Raw genomic sequence first — 24,970 nt, forward strand, 5'->3', positions numbered from 1 at the left:
TTTCGATCTCGGTTTTTGATACATCTATATATACCCTTCTCTACCCACGCCTAAGGACACCATCTCAAACACGTAATCTTTCTTTCTTTGTTCTGCATAGTATTTTCTTTGATCAATATCTTCATGGCTGGTGGAAACTTTATCCCCGGCGGTGGCGGAGACAATCCAGATGAGTATCCAGGGAAGCTAACATTGTACGTAGCCATGACTTGTATCATGGCAGCCATGGGAGGGTTGATCTTTGGCTACGACATTGGAATTTCAGGTGGAGTTACTTCCATGGATCCTTTTCTCAAACGCTTCTTCATGTCTGTTTACCAAAAAGAGGCTTTGAACACCTCGACCAACCAATACTGTAAGTTCGACAGCCAGTTGTTGACCCTTTTCACGTCTTCTCTCTACGTGGCTGCCCTGTTTGCGTCCATTGTTGCTTCTCATGTTAGTAAAAAACGTGGCAGAAAAGTTACTATGGCCCTTGGAGGTCTCTTTTTCTTGATAGGCGCCGTCCTCAACGCTGCTGCTATCCATATTAGTATGCTCATCTTGGGTCGTATTCTTTTGGGGATTGGTGTCGGATTTGCTAATCAATCTGTCCCTATTTATTTGTCAGAAGTTGCTCCCTACAAATACAGAGGGACTTTCAACGTGTTATTCCAAATGGCCATCACCATTGGGATTCTGATAGCGAATTTGGTCAACTTTGGAACTAGCAAAATGTCTGGCGGTTGGGGTTGGAGGGTTAGCTTAGGAGGTGCAGCCGTGCCAGCACTAGTCATCCTGGTTTCCTCAATGTTTCTCTCTGATAGTCCGAGTTCGTTGATAGACAGGGGAATGAAAGAGGAGGCAGAACAATTGTTGAAAAAGATAAGAGGAGTTGATAATGTGAATGCTGAATTTAATGACCTTGTTATGGCGAGTGAAGCATCCAAGAAAGTAGAAAGGCCATGGAATAATCTTTTATTCGTCCGAAAGTATAGACCGCAGTTGGTTTTGTCAATTCTGATACCATCACTCCAGCAGCTTACGGGAATCAACGTGGTCATGTTCTATGCTCCAGTACTTTTCCAAACATTAGGGTTTAAGAGTAACGCTTCGCTTATGTCAGCTGCTATCACTGGCGGTGTCAACGTGGGTGCAACTTTTATTTCAGTCTTTTGTACGGATAAGTTTGGGAGGAGAATACTCTTTTTCTGGGGTGGCATCTTCATGTGTATATTCCAAACAGCAGTGGCAGCTCTTATTGGGGCAAAATTCGGAACAACAGGGAATGCAGCAGATTTGCCACTTTGGTTTGCAGCTTTAGTGGTTGTCTGCATCTGTGTATTCGTTGCTAACTTTGCATATTCATGGGGTCCTTTAGGATGGTTGGTTCCGAGTGAGATTTCTCCATTGGAAGTTCGATCTGCAGCACAATGTGTTACTGTCTCCATGAACATGTTTTTCACTTTCGGAGTTGCACAAATTTTCTTGAAGATGCTATGTGGGATGAAGTTTGGTCTATTTATCTTCTTTGCGGTCTTTGTGTTAATAATGACTGTGTTTGTCTACTTGTACGTGCCCGAAACAAAGAATATACCAATTGAAGAGATGTCTCAAGTTTGGAGAGAGCATTGGTACTGGAACAAGTTCGTGGATGATGCAGAACCAAAGCCACAAGGGAATGGCTTAAAGCCCGCAAAGGAGATAGTCTAAAGTAGGATTGGCACAATGATGAAAATAGTTCATCTGTATAGTTTTAAGTTTTACTGTTTTCTATCTTTACTTTCTTTTAATGTTTTGGAATATTTGGGTGTTCTTAGACTTTGTTGTTTTTCCATAGTAGTATTGTTTTTCTTTCTCAGTTCAATATATTCTTGTTTTCAGTATCTTATCAATCTTTTTTCAACTTTTTTTTATGATATATGTGCAAGAGTGTTTATAGATAGTAGAAGAAGATTCAAAAGTGCACCTTAGGATAAAAGAAAAAGAATTGCGATCTTACATTTAACAAGCTTCTTTTATGCATCATATTTGTCATCTAAAACGACCAATAAAGTATCCATGATTTTAGATAAGGCACATCAATCTCCAAATCAAGTTTGTCTTACACATAATCATGTTTTTATTGTATAATGTAATTCTAAATCTCGCAAAATCCTATTATTTTGGAAGTTATCAACCAATTGAAGTTTGGTTTTCTTAGATATCTATATGTACCCTTCTCTACACCCCCACGCCTAAGGACACCAGCTCAACAGTTCATTTTCTCTTCAGTCCTCTTCTCTGTTTCTTGTTATGGATATTTCCTTTTGATAGTCTGCTGATCAATTCATGTTAGTAAAATGACTTCGTGTTAATAATGACTTTGTTTGCACGTCGCGAACATACCAATTGAAGAGATGCTCAAGTTTGGAGAGATAAAGCATCGTCTGAGCTTAGATTACTGGTTTTTTAAAGCATCGTTGTTTTCTTTTTTCCTTTTTAGTGTTTCGAAACTTTTGGTCTGGTGTGCTCTTTTTTTTTTCTTCTCTTTGGCTTTGTTACCACTTATTCTTTTATATTGCACTGGTTTTCTTCTATGTATTCTTGTTTTCACTATCGTATCTGTCTTCTTCATTTTTTAAATGATAAGTAGATGGTAGAAGAAGACTTGAATATCTAAGATAACCACTAATAAAGTATATCACTAATAGTTTTAAGTTTTACTGTTTTCTCTTGGACTTGTTATTTTTCTGTAGTACTGTTTAAGTTTAGAGTATAGGAGCACACAGAAGAAAACAATCATCTCTTTAGTTTAAGTTTTACGGCTTTCGTGTTTTCTTTTTCTGATGTTTTGTTACAGTTGGGGTGCTCCTAGACTTGTTATTTTTCCATAGTAGTACTCTTTTTCTTTCTATTCAATATATAGTCTTTGTTTTCTGTAACAATTTTTTCTTTTGATAGCAAGAGTACGTAGTAATTTATAGATAGTAGAAGGTAGACTCAAAAGTGCACCTTAGCAAAAGGCAGTCTTGGCCCCAAAACTAGGGTGCTTGTCGGGCGGATCAGACGGATAATTACGCTTAACGGTTCGGCTTAACGGTTATCGAATTATAAATATAATAATCCGCTAGCCATCCAATAAGACAACGAGCGGATTGATATCGGATTAACAATTATCGGGCGGTTATCTGGCGGCTTATCGGCTAAACCAAATAGTATTTTTTTTGAATAATCATTCAATCAATACCAAACAGTTTCAAATCAATACCAAATTTTTAATACCATTTAAGATCTAACCAAACAGTATTTTGAATTGAAGAATCTTCAGGACTATTCATACACGTATTAACCAAGTTCAGTAATCAATCAAACATTCATTCTTCACAAAACAAAAAAGGACATGCGTTCTTCCAGAAAAGCAGATTTTAAAAAAGGACATAAAACTAGACAATCCAATCAACTACTTTTAGTTCATTGCACTACAATATGATCACTAATCAATTCCACAAAACTTATCAATTATCCTCCTGTTCATCTAACAAAAGGTATTAGAACATATAATGGCCACCGGCTGTCCACACTTGCTAAGTTGCATGACAAAGAATTGTCCGAGAAAGGATCATCATTACTTCAACCCCCTCCGTGATAACCTTTCCTTTGAATTCCTCTTCCGTTTGTTCTGCGAGGGAAGAAGTCCAACTAATACAAGTCTTGACAGCTTTTCCATCTAATATGTAATGCATTCTTAAGTACCTATGGCACATAGAAATCGACACCAAGCGTGTTTGGTCAAACAAAGTGTAAATACATAGGGGTTTCAATAGTACTTTATTTATATATATAGGAGTAAAAGTATAAATATAAAAATTCTTAACGGGTTAACGGTTTACCCGATAAGAAAATTGAGTAATCAGCCCCCAAACCGTTAAAGCCGTTAATTACAAAATCTCAATTGTTCATCATTTACCCGCAAAGGAGATAGTCTAAAGAAGGATTGGCACAATGATGAAAAAAGTTCTGAGAGAAAATGCTAATAGGTCTGTCTCAAAGGTGTAAAAAAGGGGATACATAACGAAGAAAACCAAACGAATTGTCTATTAGGCTCATAACCTTTTATGTATAAATAGATTGTTGGTAAATACAAACATGCTTGTTAAATGTTTAATTTGCAGTTCGAGAAAAAGTTTTGTCAGTTTTGTCTAGAGCTCTTCTCGAGTTGTCATGAGAATTATGTCATCCAACTATTATAACTAACTCAATTAGATGTTGTTCACTTTATTAAAAGGAATGCATGTACTTTCACTAAATATTCTCAAATGCCTAATCCATACAATGATCTTTGTGGAGTTAATTTTATTCAGAACATTTGTTGGCAGCTTATCCACTTGGGTGTAGTTATTGTCTTCTTTAAATCGAACCCCTATTTATTGTACATCAACTCATCTTGATAAATAGAGTAGTAGGTTTTAATTTCTTTAATTTGAATCTTGAGAGTAAATATTTTTACGTTTTACTCCTCTTAATAAGTTGATCCAGTGCCAAGCAAAATTAATTAGGCCAATGAACTTCAACTACTGAATAGCCAAAAAGAAATATCTTTTATTTCCCAGATCTGCATATGGCATCATGTTTATCACGAGAGCGGGCACGTGCATTTGGGCTCAATTTTTAAAGGGAAATTTCATCGTAAGAACAATTGGGAAAGAGAGACAAAATCCGGTGTCACCAGTAAATGAACATCTATACATTACAAGTCTGGAAAGCACAGTCTATAATAGTCTGAGACCAAATACAATAAACAAAGAGATAGGGAAGGAGAGACAAGGTTTGCGAAACACGACAACTACCTCTGAATCTCCGAAAAATTAACTGTGCGAAAGAATCAACACCCACTGAATTCGGGATGACCTGGATCTGCACATGAAATGCAAGGTGTTGTATGAGTACAACTAACTCAGTAAGTAACAATAATAAATAAGAACTGAAAGTAGTGACGAGCCTCACAGCTAAGTCCAAATACAGTAATTTTCAACACAAAAAGGGTAGGCATGCTCTCAAGTTCAACATTTGAAATTCTACAATAATTTCATATCAACTTCAACTGAAACAGAAGATAATATCTTTCAGAAATTTTCAAAACAGTGATATATGACAGTGATAATGTCTTTCATTCAAATATATAGTCTTGTTTTCAGTAACAATCTTTTCTTTTGATATGCAAGCTTGGCCCCAAAACTGTACTCAGCCATCTTAAAGCTAGGAATTTGAGGGGAAATGCTAATAGGTCTGTCTCAAAGGTGCAAAAAAGGGATACATAATGAAGAAAACAAAACGAATTGTCCATTAGGCTTAGAACCTTTTATGTATAAACAGATTGTTGGTAAATACGAACATGCTTGTTAAATGTTTAATTTGCAGTCCGAGAAAAAGTCAATGCGGGGCCGCCTCTCGGATTCCGATAGAATTTTCACGAAATCCGAACATCCATTCCGATACGAGTTTAACCATACTAATTTTATCAAATTCTGATAACAACTCGACCTCCAAATTTTAAATTTTCGTTCTTCAAGAGTTTTATAAATTTCTCCAAGTTCTTCCATTTGATTCACTAATAATTGATGAAAATAACCATGGAATCATGAAGTATAATCACTTTTGGATATAGAACACTTGCCCCAATCCATATGGTGAAAATCATTTCAGTCCGAGCTCCATAGCTCCAAATATGTTAAAATAGTCGAAACCCCCGTTTTAAGAATTTGTCTAGACAAGTCTCATTTGACATTTGAGACTTATAAATTGTATTTGACACTAGCGATTTGCCTCAGTCCCAGAAAAATAGCAGTCCTTCCCGATACGAAAATGGACATAACTCTATCATACGATGTCCGAATGATGAATCGTTTAACTTTCTGGAAATTTGACACCAAGGGCTACAACTTTTATGTTTTGCTCATCTTCTAATTCCTTATAGATGGAGAGATATAAGCTCCCAAAGTCAGCCCCGTGCAGGAGAAATTTCTGCGATGCACAGTGCCAGGCAAAACAACTGCAGTACTATGCTTCAGTTAATCGATTATAACTTTATGTACAAATGTCCAAATGATGAATGGTTTTATTTCTGGAAACTCGACTCAAAGGACTACAACTTTTATTTTTGGATCATCTCCAAATTTCTTAAAGATTACGAGATATAAGCTTCCAAAAGCAGCCATGTGCAACAGAAATTTCTGCGATGCACATTGCTGTAGCCAAAAATCAACAGTTAAAAATGGCCTAGAAATGGTCCGAAACAACTCCGAAACTCACCCGAGCCACTCGGGACCCCATCCGAATATACCAACAAGTCCTATAACATAACACAGACTTAGTCGAGGCCTCAAATAACATCAAACAACATCGAAACAATGAATCGCATCTCGAATCGAACTTATGAGTTTATGAAAAAATTTCAAATTCTATATCTTGTGCCGAAAGTATCAAATCCATCCGGAATGACTTTAAATTTTTCATGCAAGTTATAAAATGACATAATGGAGTTGTTCCAATCTTTAGAATTGAATTCCGACCCCGATATCAATAAAGTTAATTACCGATCAAACTTTCTAAAAATCTTCCATTTTTCAATTGTCGCCAAATTGTGGCGAATTGTCCTACGGACTTCCAAATCTAAATCCGGACATATGTCTAAGTCCAAAATCACCATACGAAACTATTGACATCATCAAAATTCTATTCTGGAGTTATTTTGTTCAAAAGTCAAATTCGGGTCAACTCTTTTCATTTAAGCTTCAAAAATAAGAATTGTTCTTTCAATTTAATTCTGACTCTTCCGAAATTCAATCTTGACCACTCACACGGGTCATAATACATATTACGAAGTTTCTCGAGATCTTAAGTCGCTGAACGAAACGTTAATTCTCATAACGGCAAGTCGGGTCGTTACAACATGTAAAGAATTGCACGAAAAAACATAATTTTGATAAAAAAAGATATTGAATAATCAACGATAATTCATATTTGAGGTGACACTACTAGAAATCCGGTAAAAACCGACTAAAAAAACTGACCAACGTTGGTCGGTAATGGCCAATAACCGACCAAAACGTGACCATTTATATGTGGACGGTATTTTAGGGGTCGGAAAGGCATACCGACCAAAGTTGGTCGGAAATTACCGACCAACTTTGGTCGGTCAATTAAATTCAAAAAAAAAGTATTGCAAAAAAAAAAACCGACCAAAGTTGGTTGGTATTTTAATTATGTAATCAAAAGATTCAACATCTGGTAATCGAACCGGAGTCCGTACTATGGCAGGATACTATTCTACCACTAGACCATTGGTGCATTTTATTTTAAAACTGTCTTTTATTTGATTTATACTCTTTAATTGTATTTTCGCACGAAAATAACCGACCAAAGTTGGTCGGTTTTTTTAAATGACCGGCCGAATTAACCGATCAATTTTGGTCATTTTTTTAATATTAATTTTTATTTATTTTAATTAAAAAACCTACCAAAGTTGATCGGTTTCTAGAAAAATAAATTTTGCGGGACTCAAAAATAGTTTCCAGCATTTTTTCGCCAAAGAAAACCGACCAGTTGGTCGGTCGACCTTGATCGATTTTTGCCGAATTTCTAGTAGTGTGAGAGGTAGACGTGAGTTTAGACTTTGAAGAGCAATCAGGGCATTTGTTTTTCCTTTGGACAATAGAAGGACTTAAAAAGAAATTATCGGTAAATAAGATAATGACTGAGCTATAAATTTATAAAAATTATTGATAATAATTTAGTTTGGATGTTTATGTCATTACTAAAGTATGAATAGGATACGATTGCAATTTTAGCAGTCGTATAAAATGAGTAAAATATAATAAAAAAATTCAGTTATTGGTAAATTATCTGACATAAATTTTATAATAACTAATATGAAATATACATGCAATGTGCTAAGGTAGTAAAGTTGAATGATCTTACGCTACTTCTGTGACTTTTTTTGTACAATGAACCAAGTACAAGAAGATACTACTAGAGTGTATCAAACTCTTAAATATGATTAATTTTATCATTTTGAAACTTGTAAATTCTTATATTGTAAGGCAAATGCATCGTTTGAATATTTTTATGCTATTTTTTTGAAAATATTTTTATTAGCATGAGGGGCGTTGCGCGTATGCTAGTACATTAAATATCTCTTGAAGAAGAGGAATAGAAAGGTTCATAATAAGCTAATAAGCTTTCGCCCGGAAACAACCTTATTTTCTCTATCTGCTTCGTCGAAGTCGGAAGGAGATCCTTTTTTATCGGTATGCCATTACTGCTTGAATACCTTCACTTCGGTTAGCTTTGCTTGACTAATCGATGGAACACCTATCTTTCTACTCTTTCTTTCTCGTCTGAAGGCACAGGCAGGCCTATGATCGATCAATGTGAACTACATCGGTCGGTTGAGGGACGGGACCGGGAGCAGCAGTAGGAGAAGCGATAAGCCATAATATAAGAGAAGCTCTTCGAGCTTTCTTCGCATGCTTGAGCGCATTCCCTTTCTATTAGTAAGGTTGTCAAATTTTCTTTAGTTCATTTATGACTATAATATAAATAATAGGGGTAGAGGGGCGCTAACGAGCAAGAAAACGGATGCGCTAAGGTACAACTTCGTGCAGCTGCTACGCCCTTGCTTCTTGCCTTATCATTCTCATTACGACGTTATTCTCTCTGTGTGTGCGCACAGAATGAAGGAGCAGAAAGAGAAAATACCTGCATGGTGGAGCATTGACAACACTGAACGGCGACGAACCCCATCGGCATCCTTCGGGCGCCGGCGATTGGTCCGTCAAAGGTATTGGAGAATAGTGATAAATCGAATTGGCGGGAAAAAAAATGAGACTTCAAAATTTTGGCTTTGGAAAAGGAAAAAAAAAAAGAATTAGGACCTCCGCCAAAATATTTGGGTTCACTCCCGTGGTTGAAAGTAAAATTATTTTTTAATAATTAAGTACTAAAGTACTAAAGAGAGCGGTACTAGATACCGAATGGATAACCAAATCAACATCACCTGCTCAACAATAACAACAAATTCAGTATAATCCCGTAAGTGAGGTGTGGAAGAGTAGTGTATATGCAAACCTTACCTCTACCTGGTGAAGATAGAGAGGTTATTCTCGATAGATCCCCGTGTCAAGAAAAGGTAAAAAAAGAAGCAACAACAACAAACAATTACAGCAACAGAAAAGTACGATAACTGAAGCGATCGAAATAACATGTATGATGAGAAATCTAAGAATAAAAAAAAATATAAGAATAATACTAATACTACTGGTAAGGAAAGGAGAAACTCTCAACTACTTATTAACCGTTTACCCTAATTCTCGACCTTCACACCCTCCTATCAAAAGTTATATGCTCAATAAGTTGAAGATGCACCATGTCCTGTCTAATCACCATTATTCCGTTGCCTAGCATAAAGCAATAAAATTATTAAAATGCGATAAAACATTATGAAATGGAATGGATACCTTATGTCTCATAAACAAATTGTCCATATTAGGAGGATAAGCTTTTGGAACAGATTTTTTTCTTTCACAAGTAAGATTTAAAACTTACGAAAAAAATCCTTATATTCCTTAACTAAATAATATCATTATAAATAAATTAAAGATCATCCCAATGAAAAATATACCTTTCATAAACTTAATGCTTGAGATATGAAATAAACTACTACTGCTATCTTTTTGAGGAAGTAGGGAAGGGGAAAACATCAATTAAAATCTTAAGATTGTATTACTTATTAAAAATGTTGCAGATGATAGTACAAATAAGGTGAGGAATAATGTTTTTAAAAAAATTATACTTTCACAATGAAAAAATATATATGTATCTTGATTATGTGAATTATGCAATTAAGTTTCAATACAAATTACATGCTATATTTAGTGATTAATTATATGTTAAAATCGTGTTGTTTCCTATATCATAGTTCTCACAACTACAAATAACTCATCGAATATATATGATGAATAATGATGGTGGAAATAGTATGAATTTATATAACTCTTCAATTTGAAATAGGTGAAATCATTTACATCCCCCAAGTTTGCTTTAAAAATTAAATTCATCATCCAACTTTGAATAATTATCATTCTACTCCTCATATCAAAGGTGACTTCTTAAAATGCCAATTTTACCCTCTACAATTTTTTTCTCTTATTTTTATTCTAATTATATTTTTTTATTTTTAATTTATGGTATCGACTTACCTATAGATAAATTAAAAAAACTTTTATCGAAACCAAAAAAAAGTGAGAAGTGGTAGTCAAGCATATAAGTTATTGATGTTCAAAAGTTAAATAAATGAGAAAATAAAAAGTTGCAATTAATAATTTACTCGTATCAGTAATATTATTAATAACAATCAAAACTCAATTTATTTACAAAATTTAGAATAAAAGAGAGTGAAAATGTTATAAATTATACAATACAGGTAATAAAAAAAATAATGGGCGTAAAATAGAGGATAATTTTATAATAAATTTGCAAACATTATCTATTTACACTTAACATGAACTTTAATTATAATTTAAAAAAACTCTAGTAATAACAATCAAAACACAAAAATTTATATACACATAGAGTATAATAAAAATAGTGGAACTTAAAATCTCACACCACACATACCGACATACATTATATGCATTTTAATATACATAATATTAAAATAATAATAATAATAAAGTAGCAATATATTTGGTAACAAATTCATAATATAATTATTTTATTTATAATGTTAGTGAACTTAGATTAAATTATATAGTAATATATAATATTTTTAACTTATGAATAAATACCTGCATTAAAAAATATCTAAATAATATAAAAAAAATGTATTACATATATGGAGAATTGAAAATGTCAAGGGTAAAATAGATATTGCATAGGATGAAAATGATAATTGTACAAAGTTGGAGGATGAGTTTGATCCTTAAAGTAAACTTGGGGGATGTAAATAATTTTTCATAACAGGAAAAACAATAATTCCTTCCATAATAGGAATGCCGCATTATGAGATTGTAAATTTTAATTTTAAAGACATACTCTAAATGTATGTACTCAAATTTGATCAGAACACTTACAATGGAAAATCAAATTGGGCGACGCGCGTCTTACATGTAATCATGTTTGAAGTCCAATGTAATTCTAAATCTCGCATGACTTGTCCTTTTTAATTGGTTTAGAATTAGAATTTTAATTTCCTTTTAAGATATACATAACTTGTCCTGATTATATAATAACACGGATATTACCACATTACATACGACATGAAAAGGAAGGCATAGTCCTACTAAAATTAGAAGTGTGTAAGAAGGGTAATGTCATACAATGAAGAATAATCCTAATCCGACTAGTTTTCGATCTCGGTTTTTGATACATCTATATATACCCTTCTCTACCCACGCCTAAGGACACCATCTCAAACACGTAATCTTTCTTTCTTTGTTCTGCATAGTATTTTCTTTGATCAATATCTTCATGGCTGGTGGAAACTTTATCCCCGGCGGTGGCGGAGACAATCCAGATGAGTATCCAGGGAAGCTAACATTGTACGTAGCCATGACTTGTATCATGGCAGCCATGGGAGGGTTGATCTTTGGCTACGACATTGGAATTTCAGGTGGAGTTACTTCCATGGATCCTTTTCTCAAACGCTTCTTCATGTCTGTTTACCAAAAAGAGGCTTTGAACACCTCGACCAACCAATACTGTAAGTTCGACAGCCAGTTGTTGACCCTTTTCACGTCTTCTCTCTACGTGGCTGCCCTGTTTGCGTCCATTGTTGCTTCTCATGTTAGTAAAAAACGTGGCAGAAAAGTTACTATGGCCCTTGGAGGTCTCTTTTTCTTGATAGGCGCCGTCCTCAACGCTGCTGCTATCCATATTAGTATGCTCATCTTGGGTCGTATTCTTTTGGGGATTGGTGTCGGATTTGCTAATCAATCTGTCCCTATTTATTTGTCAGAAGTTGCTCCCTACAAATACAGAGGGACTTTCAACGTGTTATTCCAAATGGCCATCACCATTGGGATTCTGATAGCGAATTTGGTCAACTTTGGAACTAGCAAAATGTCTGGCGGTTGGGGTTGGAGGGTTAGCTTAGGAGGTGCAGCCGTGCCAGCACTAGTCATCCTGGTTTCCTCAATGTTTCTCTCTGATAGTCCGAGTTCGTTGATAGACAGGGGAATGAAAGAGGAGGCAGAACAATTGTTGAAAAAGATAAGAGGAGTTGATAATGTGAATGCTGAATTTAATGACCTTGTTATGGCGAGTGAAGCATCCAAGAAAGTAGAAAGGCCATGGAATAATCTTTTATTCGTCCGAAAGTATAGACCGCAGTTGGTTTTGTCAATTCTGATACCATCACTCCAGCAGCTTACGGGAATCAACGTGGTCATGTTCTATGCTCCAGTACTTTTCCAAACATTAGGGTTTAAGAGTAACGCTTCGCTTATGTCAGCTGCTATCACTGGCGGTGTCAACGTGGGTGCAACTTTTATTTCAGTCTTTTGTACGGATAAGTTTGGGAGGAGAATACTCTTTTTCTGGGGTGGCATCTTCATGTGTATATTCCAAACAGCAGTGGCAGCTCTTATTGGGGCAAAATTCGGAACAACAGGGAATGCAGCAGATTTGCCACTTTGGTTTGCAGCTTTAGTGGTTGTCTGCATCTGTGTATTCGTTGCTAACTTTGCATATTCATGGGGTCCTTTAGGATGGTTGGTTCCGAGTGAGATTTCTCCATTGGAAGTTCGATCTGCAGCACAATGTGTTACTGTCTCCATGAACATGTTTTTCACTTTCGGAGTTGCACAAATTTTCTTGAAGATGCTATGTGGGATGAAGTTTGGTCTATTTATCTTCTTTGCGGTCTTTGTGTTAATAATGACTGTGTTTGTCTACTTGTACGTGCCCGAAACAAAGAATATACCAATTGAAGAGATGTCTCAAGTTTGGAGAGAGCATTGGTACTGGAACAAGTTCGTGGATGATGCAGAACCAAAGCCACAAGGGAATGGCTTAAAGCCCGCAAAGGAGATAGTCTAAAGTAGGATTGGCACAATGATGAAAATAGTTCATCTGTATAGTTTTAAGTTTTACTGTTTTCTATCTTTACTTTCTTTTAATGTTTTGGAATATTTGGGTGTTCTTAGACTTTGTTGTTTTTCCATAGTAGTATTGTTTTTCTTTCTCAGTTCAATATATTCTTGTTTTCAGTATCTTATCAATCTTTTTTCAACTTTTTTTTATGATATATGTGCAAGAGTGTTTATAGATAGTAGAAGAAGATTCAAAAGTGCACCTTAGGATAAAAGAAAAAGAATTGCGATCTTACATTTAACAAGCTTCTTTTATGCATCATATTTGTCATCTAAAACGACCAATAAAGTATCCATGATTTTAGATAAGGCACATCAATCTCCAAATCAAGTTTGTCTTACACATAATCATGTTTTTATTGTATAATGTAATTCTAAATCTCGCAAAATCCTATTATTTTGGAAGTTATCAACCAATTGAAGTTTGGTTTTCTTAGATATCTATATGTACCCTTCTCTACACCCCCACGCCTAAGGACACCAGCTCAACAGTTCATTTTCTCTTCAGTCCTCTTCTCTGTTTCTTGTTATGGATATTTCCTTTTGATAGTCTGCTGATCAATTCATGTTAGTAAAATGACTTCGTGTTAATAATGACTTTGTTTGCACGTCGCGAACATACCAATTGAAGAGATGCTCAAGTTTGGAGAGATAAAGCATCGTCTGAGCTTAGATTACTGGTTTTTTAAAGCATCGTTGTTTTCTTTTTTCCTTTTTAGTGTTTCGAAACTTTTGGTCTGGTGTGCTCTTTTTTTTTTCTTCTCTTTGGCTTTGTTACCACTTATTCTTTTATATTGCACTGGTTTTCTTCTATGTATTCTTGTTTTCACTATCGTATCTGTCTTCTTCATTTTTTAAATGATAAGTAGATGGTAGAAGAAGACTTGAATATCTAAGATAACCACTAATAAAGTATATCACTAATAGTTTTAAGTTTTACTGTTTTCTCTTGGACTTGTTATTTTTCTGTAGTACTGTTTAAGTTTAGAGTATAGGAGCACACAGAAGAAAACAATCATCTCTTTAGTTTAAGTTTTACGGCTTTCGTGTTTTCTTTTTCTGATGTTTTGTTACAGTTGGGGTGCTCCTAGACTTGTTATTTTTCCATAGTAGTACTCTTTTTCTTTCTATTCAATATATAGTCTTTGTTTTCTGTAACAATTTTTTCTTTTGATAGCAAGAGTACGTAGTAATTTATAGATAGTAGAAGGTAGACTCAAAAGTGCACCTTAGCAAAAGGCAGTCTTGGCCCCAAAACTAGGGTGCTTGTCGGGCGGATCAGACGGATAATTACGCTTAACGGTTCGGCTTAACGGTTATCGAATTATAAATATAATAATCCGCTAGCCATCCAATAAGACAACGAGCGGATTGATATCGGATTAACAATTATCGGGCGGTTATCTGGCGGCTTATCGGCTAAACCAAATAGTATTTTTTTTGAATAATCATTCAATCAATACCAAACAGTTTCAAATCAATACCAAATTTTTAATACCATTTAAGATCTAACCAAACAGTATTTTGAATTGAAGAATCTTCGGGACTATTCATACACGTATTAACCAAGTTCAGTAATCAATCAAACATTCATTCTTCACAAAACAAAAAAGGACATGCGTTCTTCCAGAAAAGCAGATTTTAAAAAAGGACATAAAACTAGACAATCCAATCAACTACTTTTAGTTCATTGCACTACAATATGATCACTAATCAATTCCACAAAACTTATCAATTATCCTCCTGTTCATCTAACAAAAGGTATTAGAACATATAATGGCCACCGGCTGTCCACACTTGCTAAGTTGCATGACAAAGAATTGTCCGAGAAAGGATCATCATTACTTCAACCCCCTCCGTGATAACCTTTCCTTTGAATTCCTCTTCCGTTTGTTCTGCGAGGGAAGAAGTCCAACTAATACAAGTCTTGACAGCTTTTCCATCTAATATGTAATGCATTCTTAAGTACCTATGGCACATAGAAATCGACACCAAGCGTGTTTGGTCAAACAAAGTGTAAATACATAGGGGTTTCAATAGTACTTTATTTATATATATAGGAGTAAAAGTATAAATATAAAAATTCTTAACGGGTTAACGGTTTACCCGATAAGAAAATTGAGTAATCAGCCCCCAAACCGTTAAAGCCGTTAATTACAAAATCTCAATTGTTCATCATTTACCCGCAAAGGAGATAGTCTAAAGAAGGATTGGCACAATGATGAAAATAGTTCTGAGAGAAAATGCTAATAGGTCTGTCTCAAAGGTGTAAAAAAGGGGATACATAACGAAGAAAACCAAACGAATTGTCTATTAGGCTCATAACCTTTTATGTATAAATAGATTGTTGGTAAATACAAACATGCTTGTTAAATGTTTAATTTGCAGTTCGAGAAAAAGTTTTGTCAGTTTTGTCTAGAGCTCTTCTCGAGTTGTCATGAGAATTATGTCATCCAACTATTATAACTAACTCAATTAGATGTTGTTCACTTTATTAAAAGGAATGCATGTACTTTCACTAAATATTCTCAAATGCCTAATCCATACAATGATCTTTGTGGAGTTAATTTTATTCAGAACATTTTTTGGCAGTTTATCCACTTGGGTGTAGTTATTGTCTTCTTTAAATCGAACCCCTATTTATTGTACATCAACTCATCTTGATAAATAGAGTAGTAGGTTTTAATTTCTTTAATTTGAATCTTGAGAGTAAATATTTTTACGTTTTACTCCTCTTAATAAGTTGATCCAGTGCCAAGCAAAATTAATTAGGCCAATGAACTTCAACTACTGAATAGCCAAAAAGAAATATCTTTTATTTCCCAGATCTGCATATGGCATCATGTTTATCACGAGAGCGGGCACGTGCATTTGGGCTCAATTTTTAAAGGGAAATTTCATCGTAAGAACAATTGGGAAAGAGAGACAAAATCCGGTGTCACCAGTAAATGAGCATCTATACATTACAAGTCTGGAAAGCACAGTCTATAATAGTCTGAGACCAAATACAATAAACAAAGAGATAGGGAAGGAGAGACAAGGTTTGCGAAACACGACAACTACCTCTGAATCTCCGAAAAATTAACTGTGCGAAAGAATCAACACCCACTGAATTCGGGATGACCTGGATCTGCACATGAAATGCAAGGTGTTGTATGAGTACAACTAACTCAGTAAGTAACAATAATAAATAAGAACTGAAAGTAGTGACGAGCCTCACAGCTAAGTCCAAATACAGTAATTTTCAACACAAAAAGGGTAGGCATGCTCTCAAGTTCAACATTTGAAATTCTACAATAATTTCATATCAACTTCAACTGAAACAGAAGATAATATCTTTCAGAAATTTTCAAAACAGTGATATATGACAGTGATAATGTCTTTCATTCAAATATATAGTCTTGTTTTCAGTAACAATCTTTTCTTTTGATATGCAAGCTTGGCCCCAAAACTGTACTCAGCCATCTTAAAGCTAGGAATTTGAGGGGAAATGCTAATAGGTCTGTCTCAAAGGTGCAAAAAAGGGATACATAATGAAGAAAACAAAACGAATTGTCCATTAGGCTTAGAACCTTTTATGTATAAACAGATTGTTGGTAAATACGAACATGCTTGTTAAATGTTTAATTTGCAGTCCGAGAAAAAGTCAATGCGGGGCCGCCTCTCGGATTCCGATAGAATTTTCACGAAATCCGAACATCCATTCCGATACGAGTTTAACCATACTAATTTTATCAAATTCTGATAACAACTCGACCTCCAAATTTTAAATTTTCGTTCTTCAAGAGTTTTATAAATTTCTCCAAGTTCTTCCATTTGATTCACTAATAATTGATGAAAATAACCATGGAATCATGAAGTATAATCACTTTTGGATATAGAACACTTGCCCCAATCCATATGGTGAAAATCATTTCAGTCCGAGCTCCATAGCTCCAAATATGTTAAAATAGTCGAAACCCCCGTTTTAAGAATTTGTCTAGACAAGTCTCATTTGACATTTGAGACTTATAAATTGTATTTGACACTAGCGATTTGCCTCAGTCCCAGAAAAATAGTAGTCCTTCCCGATACGAAAATGGACATAACTCTATCATACGATGTCCGAATGATGAATCGTTTAACTTTCTGGAAATTTGACACCAAGGGCTACAACTTTTATGTTTTGCTCATCTTCTAATTCCTTATAGATGGAGAGATATAAGCTCCCAAAGTCAGCCCCGTGCAGGAGAAATTTCTGCGATGCACAGTGCCAGGCAAAACAACTGCAGTACTATGCTTCAGTTAATCGATTATAACTTTATGTACAAATGTCCAAATGATGAATGGTTTTATTTCTGGAAACTCGACTCAAAGGACTACAACTTTTATTTTTGGATCATCTCCAAATTTCTTAAAGATTACGAGATATAAGCTTCCAAAAGCAGCCATGTGCAACAGAAATTTCTGCGATGCACATTGCTGTAGCCAAAAATCAACAGTTAAAAATGGCCTAGAAATGGTCCGAAACAACTCCGAAACTCACCCGAGCCACTCGGGACCCCATCCGAATATACCAACAAGTCCTATAACATAACACAGACTTAGTCGAGGCCTCAAATAACATCAAACAACATCGAAACAATGAATCGCATCTCGAATCGAACTTATGAGTTTATGAAAAAATTTCAAATTCTATATCTTGTGCCGAAAGTATCAAATCCATCCGGAATGACTTTAAATTTTTCATGCAAGTTATAAAATGACATAATGGAGTTGTTCCAATCTTTAGAATTGAATTCCGACCCCGATATCAATAAAGTCAATTACCGATCAAACTTTCTAAAAATCTTCCATTTTTCAATTGTCGCCAAATTGTGGCGAATTGTCCTACGGACTTCCAAATCTAAATCCGGACATATGTCTAAGTCCAAAATCACCATACGAAACTATTGACATCATCAAAATTCTATTCTGGAGTTATTTTGTTCAAAAGTCAAACTCGGGTCAACTCTTTTCATTTAAGCTTCAAAAATAAGAATTGTTCTTTCAATTTAATTCTGACTCTTCCGAAATTCAAACTTGACCACTCACACGGGTCATAATACATATTACGAAGTTTCTCGAGATCTTAAGTCGCTGAACGAAACGTTAATTCTCATAACGGCAAGTCGGGTCGTTACAACATGTAAAGAATTGCACGAAAAAACATAATTTTGATAAAAAAAGATATTGAATAATCAACGATAATTCATATTTGAGGTGACACTACTAGAAATCCGGTAAAAACCGACTAAAAAAACTGACCAACGTTGGTCGGTAATGGCCAATAACCGACCAAAACGTGACCATTTATATGTGGACGGTATTTTAGGGGTCGGAAAGGCATACCGACCAAAGTTGGTCGGAAATTACCGACCAACTTTGGTCGGTCAATTAAATTCAAAAAAAAAGTATTGCAAAAAAAAAAACCGACCAAAGTTGGTTGGTATTTTAATTATGTAATCAAAAGATTCAACATCTGGTAATCGAACCGGAGTCCGTACTATGGCAGGATACTATTCTACCACTAGACCATTGGTGCATTTTATTTTAAAACTGTCTTTTATTTGATTTATACTCTTTAATTGTATTTTCGCACGAAAATAACCGACCAAAGTTGGTCGGTTTTTTTAAATGACCGGCCGAATTAACCGATCAATTTTGGTCATTTTTTTAATATTAATTTTTATTTATTTTAATTAAAAAACCTACCAAAGTTGGTCGGTTTCTAGAAAAATAAATTTTGCGGGACTCAAAAATAGTTTCCAGCATTTTTTCGCCAAAGAAAACCGACCAGTTGGTCGGTCGACCTTGATCGATTTTTGCCGAATTTCTAGTAGTGTGAGAGGTAGGCGTGAGTTTAGACTTTGAAGAGCAATCAGGGCATTTGTTTTTCCTTTGGACAATAGAAGGACTTAAAAAGAAATTATCGGTAAATAAGATAATGACTGAGCTATAAATTTATAAAAATTATTGATAATAATTTAGTTTGGATGTTTATGTCATTACTAAAGTATGAATAGGATACGATTGCAATTTTAGCAGTCGTATAAAATGAGTAAAATATAATAAAAAATTTCAGTTATTGGTAAATTATCTGACATAAATTTTATAATAACTAATATGAAATATACATGCAATGTGCTAAGGTAGTAAAGTTGAATGATCTTACGCTACTTCTGTGACTTTTTTTGTACAATGAACCAAGTACAAGAAGATACTACTAGAGTGTATCAAACTCTTAAATATGATTAATTTTATCATTTTGAAACTTGTAAATTCTTATATTGTAAGGCAAATGCATCGTTTGAATATTTTTATGCTATTTTTTTGAAAATATTTTTATTAGCATGAGGGGCGTTGCGCGTATGCTAGTACATTAAATATCTCTTGAAGAAGAGGAATAGAAAGGTTCATAATAAGCTAATAAGCTTTCGCCCGGAAACAACCTTATTTTCTCTATCTGCTTCGTCGAAGTCGGAAGGAGATCCTTTTTTATCGGTATGCCATTACTGCTTGAATACCTTCACTTCGGTTAGCTTTGCTTGACTAATCGATGGAACACCTATCTTTCTACTCTTTCTTTCTCGTCTGAAGGCACAGGCAGGCCTATGATCGATCAATGTGAACTACATCGGTCGGTTGAGGGACGGGACCGGGAGCAGCAGTAGGAGAAGCGATAAGCCATAATATAAGAGAAGCTCTTCGAGCTTTCTTCGCATGCTTGAGCGCATTCCCTTTCTATTAGTAAGGTTGTCAAATTTTCTTTAGTTCATTTATGACTATAATATAAATAATAGGGGTAGAGGGGCGCTAACGAGCAAGAAAACGGATGCGCTAAGGTACAACTTCGTGCAGCTGCTACGCCCTTGCTTCTTGCCTTATCATTCTCATTACGACGTTATTCTCTCTGTGTGTGCGCACAGAATGAAGGAGCAGAAAGAGAAAATACCTGCATGGTGGAGCATTGACAACACTGAACGGCGACGAACCCCATCGGCATCCTTCGGGCGCCGGCGATTGGTCCGTCAAAGGTATTGGAGAATAGTGATAAATCGAATTGGCGGGAAAAAAAATGAGACTTCAAAATTTTGGCTTTGGAAAAGGAAAAAAAAAAAGAATTAGGACCTCCGCCAAAATATTTGGGTTCACTCCCGTGGTTGAAAGTAAAATTATTTTTTAATAATTAAGTACTAAAGTACTAAAGAGAGCGGTACTAGATACCGAATGGATAACCAAATCAACATCACCTGCTCAACAATAACAACAAATTCAGTATAATCCCGTAAGTGAGGTGTGGAAGAGTAGTGTATATGCAAACCTTACCTCTACCTGGTGAAGATAGAGAGGTTATTCTCGATAGATCCCCGTGTCAAGAAAAGGTAAAAAAAGAAGCAACAACAACAAACAATTACAGCAACAGAAAAGTACGATAACTGAAGCGATCGAAATAACATGTATGATGAGAAATCTAAGAATAAAAAAAAATATAAGAATAATACTAATACTACTGGTAAGGAAAGGAGAAACTCTCAACTACTTATTAACCGTTTACCCTAATTCTCGACCTTCACACCCTCCTATCAAAAGTTATATGCTCAATAAGTTGAAGATGCACCATGTCCTGTCTAATCACCATTATTCCGTTGCCTAGCATAAAGCAATAAAATTATTAAAATGCGATAAAACATTATGAAATGGAATGGATACCTTATGTCTCATAAACAAATTGTCCATATTAGGAGGATAAGCTTTTGGAACAGATTTTTTTCTTTCACAAGTAAGATTTAAAACTTACGAAAAAAATCCTTATATTCCTTAACTAAATAATATCATTATAAATAAATTAAAGATCATCCCAATGAAAAATATACCTTTCATAAACTTAATGCTTGAGATATGAAATAAACTACTACTGCTATCTTTTTGAGGAAGTAGGGAAGGGGAAAACATCAATTAAAATCTTAAGATTGTATTACTTATTAAAAATGTTGCAGATGATAGTACAAATAAGGTGAGGAATAATGTTTTTTAAAAAAATTATACTTTCACAATGAAAAAATATATATGTATCTTGATTATGTGAATTATGCAATTAAGTTTCAATACAAATTACATGCTATATTTAGTGATTAATTATATGTTAAAATCGTGTTGTTTCCTATATCATAGTTCTCACAACTACAAATAACTCATCGAATATATATGATGAATAATGATGGTGGAAATAGTATGAATTTATATAACTCTTCAATTTGAAATAGGTGAAATCATTTACATCCCCCAAGTTTGCTTTAAAAATTAAATTCATCATCCAACTTTGAATAATTATCATTCTACTCCTCATATCAAAGGTGACTTCTTAAAATGCCAATTTTACCCTCTACAATTTTTTTCTCTTATTTTTATTCTAATTATATTTTTTTATTTTTAATTTATGGTATCGACTTACCTATAGATAAATTAAAAAAACTTTTATCGAAACCAAAAAAAAGTGAGAAGTGGTAGTCAAGCATATAAGTTATTGATGTTCAAAAGTTAAATAAATGAGAAAATAAAAAGTTGCAATTAATAATTTACTCGTATCAGTAATATTATTAATAACAATCAAAACTCAATTTATTTACAAAATTTAGAATAAAAGAGAGTGAAAATGTTATAAATTATACAATACAGGTAATAAAAAAATAATGGGCGTAAAATAGAGGATAATTTTATAATAAATTTGCAAACATTATCTATTTACACTTAACATGAACTTTAATTATAATTTAAAAAAACTCTAGTAATAACAATCAAAACACAAAAATTTATATACACATAGAGTATAATAAAAATAGTGGAACTTAAAATCTCACACCACACATACCGACATACATTATATGCATTTTAATATACATAATATTAAAATAATAATAATAATAAAGTAGCAATATATTTGGTAACAAATTCATAATATAATTATTTTATTTATAATGTTAGTGAACTTAGATTAAATTATATAGTAATATATAATATTTTTAACTTATGAATAAATACCTGCATTAAAAAATATCTAAATAATATAAAAAAAATGTATTACATACATGGAGAATTGAAAATGTCAAGGGTAAAATAGATATTGCATAGGATGAAAATGATAATTGTACAAAGTTGGAGGATGAGTTTGATCCTTAAAGTAAACTTGGGGGATGTAAATAATTTTTCATAACAGGAAAAACAATAATTCCTTCCATAATAGGAATGCCGCATTATGAGATTGTAAATTTTAATTTTAAAGACATACTCTAAATGTATGTACTCAAATTTGATCAGAACACTTACAATGGAAAATCAAATTGGGCGACGCGCGTCTTACATGTAATCATGTTTGAAGTCCAATGTAATTCTAAATCTCGCATGACTTGTCCTTTTTAATTGGTTTAGAATTAGAATTTTAATTTCCTTTTAAGATATACATAACTTGTCCTGATTATATAATAACACGGATATTACCACATTACATACGACATGAAAAGGAAGGCATAGTCCTACTAAAATTAGAAGTGTGTAAGAAGGGTAATGTCATACAATGAAGAATAATCCTAATCCGACTAGTTTTCGATCTCGGTTTTTGATACATCTATATATACCCTTCTCTACCCACGCCTAAGGACACCATCTCAAACACGTAATCTTTCTTTCTTTGTTCTGCATAGTATTTTCTTTGATCAATATCTTCATGGCTGGTGGAAACTTTATCCCCGGCGGTGGCGGAGACAATCCAGATGAGTATCCAGGGAAGCTAACATTGTACGTAGCCATGACTTGTATCATGGCAGCCATGGGAGGGTTGATCTTTGGCTACGACATTGGAATTTCAGGTGGAGTTACTTCCATGGATCCTTTTCTCAAACGCTTCTTCATGTCTGTTTACCAAAAAGAGGCTTTGAACACCTCGACCAACCAATACTGTAAGTTCGACAGCCAGTTGTTGACCCTTTTCACGTCTTCTCTCTACGTGGCTGCCCTGTTTGCGTCCATTGTTGCTTCTCATGTTAGTAAAAAACGTGGCAGAAAAGTTACTATGGCCCTTGGAGGTCTCTTTTTCTTGATAGGCGCCGTCCTCAACGCTGCTGCTATCCATATTAGTATGCTCATCTTGGGTCGTATTCTTTTGGGGATTGGTGTCGGATTTGCTAATCAATCTGTCCCTATTTATTTGTCAGAAGTTGCTCCCTACAAATACAGAGGGACTTTCAACGTGTTATTCCAAATGGCCATCACCATTGGGATTCTGATAGCGAATTTGGTCAACTTTGGAACTAGCAAAATGTCTGGCGGTTGGGGTTGGAGGGTTAGCTTAGGAGGTGCAGCCGTGCCAGCACTAGTCATCCTGGTTTCCTCAATGTTTCTCTCTGATAGTCCGAGTTCGTTGATAGACAGGGGAATGAAAGAGGAGGCAGAACAATTGTTGAAAAAGATAAGAGGAGTTGATAATGTGAATGCTGAATTTAATGACCTTGTTATGGCGAGTGAAGCATCCAAGAAAGTAGAAAGGCCATGGAATAATCTTTTATTCGTCCGAAAGTATAGACCGCAGTTGGTTTTGTCAATTCTGATACCATCACTCCAGCAGCTTACGGGAATCAACGTGGTCATGTTCTATGCTCCAGTACTTTTCCAAACATTAGGGTTTAAGAGTAACGCTTCGCTTATGTCAGCTGCTATCACTGGCGGTGTCAACGTGGGTGCAACTTTTATTTCAGTCTTTTGTACGGATAAGTTTGGGAGGAGAATACTCTTTTTCTGGGGTGGCATCTTCATGTGTATATTCCAAACAGCAGTGGCAGCTCTTATTGGGGCAAAATTCGGAACAACAGGGAATGCAGCAGATTTGCCACTTTGGTTTGCAGCTTTAGTGGTTGTCTGCATCTGTGTATTCGTTGCTAACTTTGCATATTCATGGGGTCCTTTAGGATGGTTGGTTCCGAGTGAGATTTCTCCATTGGAAGTTCGATCTGCAGCACAATGTGTTACTGTCTCCATGAACATGTTTTTCACTTTCGGAGTTGCACAAATTTTCTTGAAGATGCTATGTGGGATGAAGTTTGGTCTATTTATCTTCTTTGCGGTCTTTGTGTTAATAATGACTGTGTTTGTCTACTTGTACGTGCCCGAAACAAAGAATATACCAATTGAAGAGATGTCTCAAGTTTGGAGAGAGCATTGGTACTGGAACAAGTTCGTGGATGATGCAGAACCAAAGCCACAAGGGAATGGCTTAAAGCCCGCAAAGGAGATAGTCTAAAGTAGGATTGGCACAATGATGAAAATAGTTCATCTGTATAGTTTTAAGTTTTACTGTTTTCTATCTTTACTTTCTTTTAATGTTTTGGAATATTTGGGTGTTCTTAGACTTTGTTGTTTTTCCATAGTAGTATTGTTTTTCTTTCTCAGTTCAATATATTCTTGTTTTCAGTATCTTATCAATCTTTTTTCAACTTTTTTTTATGATATATGTGCAAGAGTGTTTATAGATAGTAGAAGAAGATTCAAAAGTGCACCTTAGGATAAAAGAAAAAGAATTGCGATCTTACATTTAACAAGCTTCTTTTATGCATCATATTTGTCATCTAAAACGACCAATAAAGTATCCATGATTTTAGATAAGGCACATCAATCTCCAAATCAAGTTTGTCTTACACATAATCATGTTTTTATTGTATAATGTAATTCTAAATCTCGCAAAATCCTATTATTTTGGAAGTTATCAACCAATTGAAGTTTGGTTTTCTTAGATATCTATATGTACCCTTCTCTACACCCCCACGCCTAAGGACACCAGCTCAACAGTTCAT

At 34.6% G+C, this 24,970-nt stretch overlaps 3 protein-coding genes across 3 annotated transcripts; all 3 read left to right on the forward strand.

Annotated features, from left to right (window-relative positions):
• LOC142167418 (sugar transport protein 12-like) lies at positions 1-1,826 on the forward strand. Its single transcript, XM_075227577.1, has one exon. The coding sequence runs from the start codon at positions 124-126 to the stop codon at positions 1,690-1,692; it is 1,569 nt and encodes a 522-aa protein (XP_075083678.1). The 5' UTR covers positions 1-123; the 3' UTR covers positions 1,693-1,826.
• Positions 1,827-11,364: 9,538 nt separating this feature from the next.
• On the forward strand, positions 11,365-13,190 carry LOC142167419 (sugar transport protein 12-like). The gene has a single exon (XM_075227578.1). It carries the CDS (start codon positions 11,488-11,490, stop codon positions 13,054-13,056), a length of 1,569 nt encoding a protein of 522 aa, XP_075083679.1. The 5' UTR covers positions 11,365-11,487; the 3' UTR covers positions 13,057-13,190.
• A 9,538-nt stretch (positions 13,191-22,728) lies between these two features.
• On the forward strand, positions 22,729-24,554 carry LOC142167420 (sugar transport protein 12-like). The gene has a single exon (XM_075227579.1). It carries the CDS (start codon positions 22,852-22,854, stop codon positions 24,418-24,420), a length of 1,569 nt encoding a protein of 522 aa, XP_075083680.1. The 5' UTR covers positions 22,729-22,851; the 3' UTR covers positions 24,421-24,554.
• Positions 24,555-24,970: the final 416 nt, after the last annotated feature.

This window comes from Nicotiana tabacum, chromosome 12, assembly GCF_000715075.1.
Source record: "Nicotiana tabacum cultivar K326 chromosome 12, ASM71507v2, whole genome shotgun sequence".
Taxonomy (NCBI): Eukaryota; Viridiplantae; Streptophyta; class Magnoliopsida; order Solanales; family Solanaceae; genus Nicotiana; species Nicotiana tabacum.

Bases quoted from the DNA above. Each gene is read 5' to 3' on its own strand.
- LOC142167418 (XM_075227577.1), top strand. From the start codon at position 124: ATGGCTGGTGGAAACTTTATCCCCGGCGGTGGCGGAGACAATCCAGAT.
- LOC142167419 (XM_075227578.1), top strand. From the start codon at position 11,488: ATGGCTGGTGGAAACTTTATCCCCGGCGGTGGCGGAGACAATCCAGAT.
- LOC142167420 (XM_075227579.1), top strand. From the start codon at position 22,852: ATGGCTGGTGGAAACTTTATCCCCGGCGGTGGCGGAGACAATCCAGAT.